General features: G+C 38.9%; 1 protein-coding gene across 1 annotated transcript; it reads left to right on the forward strand.

Annotated features, from left to right (window-relative positions):
• The first annotated feature begins 1,173 nt into the window (after positions 1–1,173).
• Positions 1,174–8,708, forward strand: LOC120640259 (eukaryotic translation initiation factor 4G-like). Its single transcript, XM_039916114.1, has 6 exons — positions 1,174–1,202; positions 1,294–1,445; positions 2,597–2,661; positions 2,897–3,022; positions 3,160–7,472; positions 8,420–8,708. Exons 1-6 carry the CDS (start codon positions 1,174–1,176, stop codon positions 8,706–8,708), a joined length of 4,974 nt encoding a protein of 1,657 aa, XP_039772048.1.

The raw sequence follows: 8,708 nt of genomic DNA on the forward strand, positions 1-8,708 counted from the left end.
AGAAGATGTCTAGAGGGAGTCTATGTATGTTGGAGCTCTTGTAGCTAGAATGATGGGCGCTATTTGAGATTTTCATTATAAAATTCTTTCTTTGTGCCATTTGATTTTTTTTCACAGCTGAATTTAACTAGCTATAGGTTTCAACGCAACCCATGCCCGAGGATACTCGAAAACCGCATCAGGGAGCCACAACTCAAATAAACATGGTGTGATTTGCCAATAGCATGTGGAATTAGTAAGAGACAGATCCGATATAGGGGTAAATACTTTGCTAACAGTAGCAGCCGATAGTATCTTCTAGAGCGGTCCATCCACTAATTTCTAGTTACTAATCCTGGCACAAGTGGCTAATAAGCGACGTTCGAGCCTTCACACGCGTCACCTCCTCCCACCTGTCTCGCCTTCTTCCCCTACCCTTCCCTCCAAATTTTCCCCTTGCCTTCCCCTATCTCCAACCCCCACTCAACTTCGCTCCTGATTCTGTCCTGTCTCCACCACATCGATACTAACCCTAAACCCCGGTGGTTACATGCATCACTTTGCTTCATCTCGATCATGTACGACACTCTTGGAATATGGGTCATTTCATGTTTCTTGTGATTATTCCCACCCTCATTCTCCTCTAAATCGTATCATCTTTTTTCATCTCATTTTGCCCTCCATTTTAGAACCTCCTCTCATCCTCGATGTTGCATGTTTCTGCATGTTTGGTTAATTTTACATGCATTGTAAAAATTCCTATTTGATCATGCATCATGGTGTTGTTCACACCTCTGCAGGGATCATCTCTACGAACTCTCTCTCTCTCTCTCTACGTGTGTGTTATTTTTTTTTGGCAATTTCTCTGCATGTGCTCAAACCGTAGGGAGAAATTTCTGAATCGTTTCTAGCAATTCTTTCCTGCACCTTTTGTTCTCCTGTTATTTATATGCATTTTCTCATTTCCTGTTTGGTTCAAGCATAACCCTAGCTGATCATCCGGATCTATCATGGTGAAAGCTTCAACCTCTTTTTTTTGTAGAGATCGCATCAAAACAAGGATATATGTACAAGAACCAGTTTAGGTCAGATCGATCGTACGACCACACCTTCACCGCACGAAGGACCGGTCGTGGAAGTGGCAGTGGCCCACATTGGGTCATCTCCGGTGGCCGAGGATGCACTGCTCCGGCTATGCGGCCGCGATCGCCGCCGTACCGGAGGTAAGACGTATGATGCGTGTTTGATCGCTGTGATGATGAATATTGATTATAATATTTATGTGTTGTTTCTTCATGCAAATTGCATTTGCAGCGGGAGACTCGGGAGTGTACAACAGCAATACAGGCCAAGGTCACTTGCAGGTGCACCGACCCAGGGGAATGCCACTAGTTATGCTCCTGCTAGGAGTGCTGCTGCTGCTGTTGAGCACATGGAGCCAGTGGACCAAGGTGCAAATGCTTGTGGTATGTGTGATTATGTAATCATTTCCCATGTACATTTATGCATTCAAGTAATCGATGTGCATAGAAGAATGTAGATATGGATCATGCCACTATATATTGAGCATGCAACAGTTGTCCTCTATTGTTTTGCGTCTAATATTTTCTATAAAGTAAAGTGCATGGCCAGTCTTTAAGCTCATTTTGCGGATTTGGCTCCCTAAACATAGCCTCCGGTGTCAACTATGTCCTTGTACTATCAATATACAGTGACATCCCAACTAAACTAATAAAACTTTTTTGATATAATTTAATTATACTCAAATAAAGTAAATTTTACTTTGGAAGCAATATCTTAGCTTGTTAGGTATGTTCTTAGAAGATTATTGAAACTTAAATAACTTGTAGTTGTAGATACCAAACTAGAAAATCATGGCTTTTGAACACCGCATGAATAACCAAATGAAGGGGCGACAAATTAAAATCAGTTAGACAAGAAGGCAATGAAGGTAGTGGCATGCTTGAAAGCACAATATTTGATCTTATTATGTTTTATTGGTGGGATGTAACTTTATTTTAAGAGTATAGGGACCTAGATAACGCCCGAAGCTAAGTTTAGGGGTTTATATTCGCATTTTGAGAGTATATGGACCTAAATGACACCCAAGGCTAAATTTAAGGAGCAAAATCTGCAATTTGAAAGTAGGGCTTAAGTAGCACAACTGAACAAGTTTAAGGACCGTCCATGTACACTCTTTCGTATATGATCTTGTAAGCATGACATATTTTCCTTACATAATCTTTGAGTGCATATTGATGAGATCATAATGTTAGAAACATATTACATTTCTACCATGTGATTTAGCTAATATTTTAGCACAAACTCTTTTGTTAAAGCTCTCCCTTAGTGAAATTGTTTGACGACTCTCCCTTTTTAGCGTCTTTCGGGTCATTAGATAATGTGAAACCTTCCAAAGTGCCTACTCAGATTGATGTTCTAAACGCAGTCTCCACTGAAGGAACTTCGGTGGCAGATTCGCCGACCCCAACAGTACCCACAAAAGGTTGTTTTTGGCATAACATTGTTACAACAACAAGCACACTAGTTTATTTTAAATTGATTTTAATGTTAGATAATATTACATTTTTCTGAATTCTAATAATATTTGCTCCAGGGTATTTATCCCCTACATTTACTCTTCAGTTCGGAACTTTCAGCCCAGGAGTTACTAACAAGCAAGTATGTGTTACCATTCATGTTCACCTAATTTTTTGTTGGCTTTTATTTTGATATCCACTAAATTAAGTTTCATGCTAATTTGCTTATAGCATACTACTACATGCACATCCTCAACCTCTCCTGATCTGAACGGGGATAGACATGAAAAGGTCCATTCATTTTTCATGATTTATTACATTGAATGAATTTATTTGTGCTTCTATTTTGCACTTACCTACAGATATCATAAACTCAGGTCTACTATGGATTATCTGACAAGCCTTCTATAGTTTCATTATCTGCCCATGAGCAGAAAAAGCAAGAAGCTGCAGATAACTTGATTATTGGTGGAGGAGCTGACTTAATTGACAAATATGAGAGTGTTCGTGTTTCTGAGTCACATGAAACGTCAATGCTGAATTCTATTCCTCCATCTAGCAGAGTTAGCACCTCAATCAACCTGCTTTTAGTTGTATTACAACCTATTTTTGCTTAGTTTTATCTCAATATGGTCCACAGGTGTGCATGGATTCATGCGAGCTACTTCCCAGAATTCCATCTCCCGCAACTCAACAGCAGTGCCAAAACCAAGAAGAAACAAGAGATAGGGTTCATACCAATCAATCTGACATTACATATAAATATCCTGCTACTAAGCCCAAGATAAGTGTGCAAATTCCAGCTTCCTATCCTCCCAATTTGACGCCACCACAATTTATGCTTCCAATGCCTGGGAGATCAATGCATGTGGCTTTCCAGCAGAAGCAACCTCAAGTGCCAATTGAATTTAGGGGGGTAGGCTTTCAAACACAGCCTATTGGCTGTGTATCTAGCTCCTTACCTGTGAAAATAGCTATCCCCATGGGCAATGCTCCTCACATACAACCAATGTTTGTTCATGGCACTCATCCTCCTCATGCATTGCATCAGCAAACCTTCATCCACCAAGGACAAGGCTTTGGATGCGCCCCTCCAGCTAATTGTCACCTTCCTCAGTTTGGCAATGCTAGGTTTGCAAAAGAGTTATCTCAGCAGCATCCTAGAAGCAGTGATGAACAAAAGAGAACTGTCAAGATAACACATCCAGAGACACACGAAGAGCTCATGTTGGATAGACGTGGCCATTCTGTTATGGGTATTCCTTTTTCTAGCCAGATGCCTCTACATAACATAAACCAGGTACCTCAGCCTGTTCAAACATTTTCTCCAGTTCAGAAAGTGTGTTATCCTAGACCAGGCACATACAACTCAAGACCTATCTATCTTCCCAACACCACTAGTGCCCCCCTTGCAAGTAGGCATATTTCCTCCAAAATGCAGCCCCCAATGCAAAGCTTTGACCCCATTAATAGCAACCATCCAATTACTTCAATGAAACCTCCAATGCCGATATCTTGGGTTGATGCTAGTTCCAGGGCAGTGACTAATTTGCATACTACTTCAGAAGTCTCTAGTTTCAAAGGGTTGCTTCCATCAAGCTTATCTGCTCCGGTTCGTGTTGAGGTAAAACCACCTATTACATTCTCTGTTGAAAAGAATGATGTGTCATTAAATTATTCTGGTGAATCTGCTATGTCATATCAGCAAAGTAATCATAAGATTGGGCTACCTATTTATCCTGAAGCTGCAAATTTAGTTTTTGCTGAAGGGAAACTTAAAGCTACAGATGTAACTTCTGATAGCTGTAATTCAATACCTCAGAAAGTTCCAACCCAACAGATACAGAGTCAACAAGATTCAGTTGATCATATCACATCAACTATGGCCCCTCAAACTATCTCGATTGGTAATCAACCTTTGTCATCTACTACAAGTTGTATATTTTCAGTAAAAGAGAAATCTAGTGAGATGGAAGAATCATCATTGATTACAACAAGTACATCATCCCAGGCAAACATCAAGTCATCACATACTAAGTCTTCAAGCAGAAGCGAGAGTGTTATTTGTACCGCAACTTCAATAATTTCCAATATTGATGTGACATTACCGACTGACGGAAATTCTAAATATCATGGCAATAGCATTTTGGGGAAACCTCCAGCAATTTATACACAAGACATAGTCTCACCAAAATTTCAAGGATCTAATACACTCACAAAAGGTCTTAGAAAGGAGAAAGTGAATCCAGTTTCATTTCTAGAAACAGGCCGTGAACTTGGTTCAGTTCCATTGCAAAATCAGGACTTTTTGGTTAAAAAACATGTCGTAACTGAAAAAGGGATGTGCTCCATGTCAAACATAGAACAAGTAGATGTGACCATGCCAGGTATTGCCTTTGGATCAGAGGAAGGCACCGGTGTTGCCAAATCAGGACGATTTAATGCATGCCACGAATCAGCTGATTTTCATCACTTCACATCCATTGATAAGCAAACATTAAAGAATGATAAGCAACCATTACTAGATGTGCAAATTGTAACATCTCAACCAGAGAATATGCAGAATGGCAGTACAGATGTAAAGAGTGCATCGCCTATTTCTAATTCATGTAGTTCCCTAAGGAAAATGGGGCATGAAAATGTTGATTCAGAAATATCTAATCAATGCTCGATTGCTGCACCTTCAGCGGTGCAAACAAAAAAGATTGATATGGAATCAACCAAAGCCAAAAATACCAATGAACGGCGAAAAAAGCGAAAGAAGATGCTCCTTAAGGCTAGTGGACAAAAGTATCATAATATTGATAGTGCAGCTAACTCCCTGAATGAGAATGTTGAGAAATTTAATAAATTACAAGATGTCCAGAGTTTTGACATGAAGCAGAATTGTTCATTGGATACTAAACAGGTTAGTTCAGCTCGTGAGATTGATAGCCAGATTGACTGGGAAGATACAACAAAAAATTCTATAGGAAAGTTAAAAGAGTTTGGGTATATGAATTCTATCAATGGATTAGAAGTAAACAATAGAAAATGTGAGTTTGATCATAAACGGTATTCTCGGGATTTTCTTTTGAAATTGGCACAAAGCTACATCGAACTTCCTGCAGGTTTCAAGATTGGATTTGATATTTCTGAAGTTGTAATGAGTGTACATGTTGGTGCTGCATTTATTGACAATATCGAGATTGATCCAAACCATGCAAGGATAAAAGATCGAGGTTCAGTAACTTCCCGAGCTAACTGTCATATGGCTAGCAAGTTCGATGATGATAAATGGAGAAAACAATTTCCTTCTCATGTTTTGGGACGTAACTCTCTTTCAGACAATGTTCATCAACCTATCTCTTCTAGTTGGGATGTAATAAAGCATGTTGGACATGGGTATACAAGAAATATTTCACAAAACCAACCATTTATGAGTCAGTATAGTGGTGAGGTTCTCACTAGAGCTGTGAAAGAAGTATTTCAACATAGCATGTCACACGGTTCTGTTGAAGAGAAATGGCAGCATAGAGCTAATGCACAAGGTAATTTATCACCATCTCAAGTATCTATGCCACTTATGCACAAAGCTGAGAAAAAATATGAGATTGGTATGGTGTCTGATGAGGAAGAGGCTAAACAAAGGCAACTGAAAGGTATTTTGAATAAGTTAACCCCCCAAAATTTTGAGAAACTCTTTGCACAAGTCAAAGAGTTGAATATTGATAATGTTGTCACACTTACTGGTGTGATATCTCAGATATTTGACAAAGCCTTGATGGAACCCACATTTTGTGAGATGTATGCTAGTTTTTGTTTTCGATTGGCTGGTGACCTACCAAACTTTGTGAAGGATGATGAGAAAATCACCTTCAAACGATTGCTTTTAAATAAATGCCAAGAAGAATTTGAGAGAGGTGAAAGAGAGCAAGCTGAAGCAGATAAAACCGCAGAAGAGGGTGGAATGAAACAGTCTGAAGGAGAGAGAGAAGAGAAACGGATCCGAGCACGTAGATGCATGCTAGGAAATATTCGACTAATTGGGGAGTTGTATAAAAAGAAAATGTTGACTGAGAGAATAATGCATGAATGCATAAATAAATTGCTACGTGAGTATCAAAATCCAGATGAGGAAGATCTAGAGGCTCTGTGTAAATTGATGAGCACAATCGGGGAGATGATAGATCATCCGAGAGCAAAGGTATATATGGATTTTTATTTTGACCTTATACAAAAGCTATCAGAAAACTCAAAGTTAATATCTCGAATAAGATTTATGCTAGAGGATGTGATTGACCTTAGGAAAAATAAGTGGAGGCAGAGAAGGAAAGTGGAAGGGCCAAAAAAGATCGATGAAGTCCATAGGGATGCAGTAAAACATAAGTTGGGCCAATCAAATAGGTTTGGCTCCTCTCCTAACTTTAACTCATCTGTTGCCTGCACAAACTCTGGGTTAAGACCAGGTCTGCCTGAAAATAGCACACGTGGATCATCTATGTTGTATTCTCGTGGACCATCACAAGTACGTACATATGGATCCCAGAATGTTAACCTTGATGCCAAATATCAGCCTTCAAATAGGGTCTTGCCAGTTTCTCACAATCAAAAGCGTTCTGATAAATCCATTCGTCTTGGTCCTCAAGGTGACCTAGGAAAAAGAATGTTGCTTTGTGGGAAGCCACCTGTTTCAAACGATATTTTTCCAAAAGTTCATTTGAACAGTCATCATTGTCAAGCATTAGAAAACTCAAGAGAAGGTTTAGCAATTGGAATGGCTTGTAATCGAGCAAACATCAAATCTAGTAATACATCATGGGGAACATCAGATTATGCTTCATCTCAACTATCAATTGTTGATCAAACACATACATCGCCCATACTCAAAAAGGAGATGTGTGCCGAAGCACAAACATTTCCTGAAGAGGTTCTTCAAGAAAAATCGATATTAACCATAAAGGAATTTTACAGGCAAGCTCTCATCTATCATAATTTATTTATATGTTGTAAATGCTACAGTTGTTTATCTTTCTCAATTTTTATGAAATATATGCTGATATGTAGTCATATGTTCTCAGTACATTTGGTAAAAATTATTTCCAGAAGCTATCATATTTGATTATTTGTTAATCTACATGATGATCAAGATGATCAATGTAGCTATTGCCCCTTTTTCGAAAAATGACATGCACATACTTGTATCAGGTTGTATCTAGTAATATTTTCTTTATATTTCTAGTAGAATTTTTTTTTTGCCATAACCGATGGTATATTCAACCTTTAGATAGCCACACTTTTAAATTAGGTAATGAGTTCCATCTTCTAGTATGATTTTAATTTTTTTGTAAAAAATAAGGATTTTATTTTATCCATTTTTCTATGGTTCTTCCCTGTACTATAGGTATATTTTATAGCATCTATTCACACATGCAGAATTATTGTCTCTCAATTTGTGTGTAGAGCATGTACATAATCAAATGAATAATAATTAAAATGTTACATGTGGTGTTGCCTATTAACATGTCCGATACTTTTGGGTGGCTGATTAGCCTAGGGGCAAACCTAGAACCTCCCATTTAATTTCAATTTGTCATGATATTATCATTATACTAACATAATATTTACCATGTAGTGCTAAGGATGAGCAGGAGGTTGTTTTGTGCATGAAAGAATTCAATGCACCCAACTTCTACCCTTCACTCGTGTCACTTTGGATCAGTGACTCCTTTGAAAGGAAAGACCTGGAAAGGGAACTCTTGGCCAAACTTTTGGTGTTCTTGTGCAAATCTCAAGAGAATTTGCTAAGCCAGCAGCAACTACTCCATGGGTATGGTCCATTTGCATTTGACAAAAGTATAGTTTATAATTGATGACTTGTTGCCAAAGTCACGCTATTCATAATCCACCTCTTTTGTTAGATTCCAACATGTTGTATCCACCCTGGAAGATGCTGTGACTGATGCCCCGAAAGCGACCAAGTTCCTAGGTGAATTATTTGCCAAAGTCATAATGGAAGATGTGATCTCACTAACAGATATAGAAAGGCTGCTTCAGGAGCCGGATGGTGGGGACAAACCTGCAAGATGTCATGCCCTAGACGACAACCTCACATCTGAGGTTCTAGGGAGCATGCTGGAGTCCATTAGAGTGGAAAGGGGCGACTCTGCAGTGGACCGCGCAAAATCAAACCTGCAGTGTCCCCAGTAG

This window comes from Panicum virgatum, chromosome 7K, assembly GCF_016808335.1.
Source record: "Panicum virgatum strain AP13 chromosome 7K, P.virgatum_v5, whole genome shotgun sequence".
Classification (NCBI taxonomy): Eukaryota; Viridiplantae; Streptophyta; class Magnoliopsida; order Poales; family Poaceae; genus Panicum; species Panicum virgatum.

What these genes read in the sequence shown, in the direction of transcription:
- LOC120640259 (XM_039916114.1), top strand. Translation starts at nt 1,174, where the DNA reads ATGCGGCCGCGATCGCCGCCGTACCGGAG. An exon ending in CGATCGCCGCCGTACCGGAG is followed by an intron (nt 1,203 to 1,293) that starts GTAAGACGTATG and finishes TTGCATTTGCAG; the next exon opens with CGGGAGACTCGGGAGTGTAC. An exon ending in CAGGAGTTACTAACAAGCAA is followed by an intron (nt 2,662 to 2,896) that starts GTATGTGTTACC and finishes TCATAAACTCAG; the next exon opens with GTCTACTATGGATTATCTGA.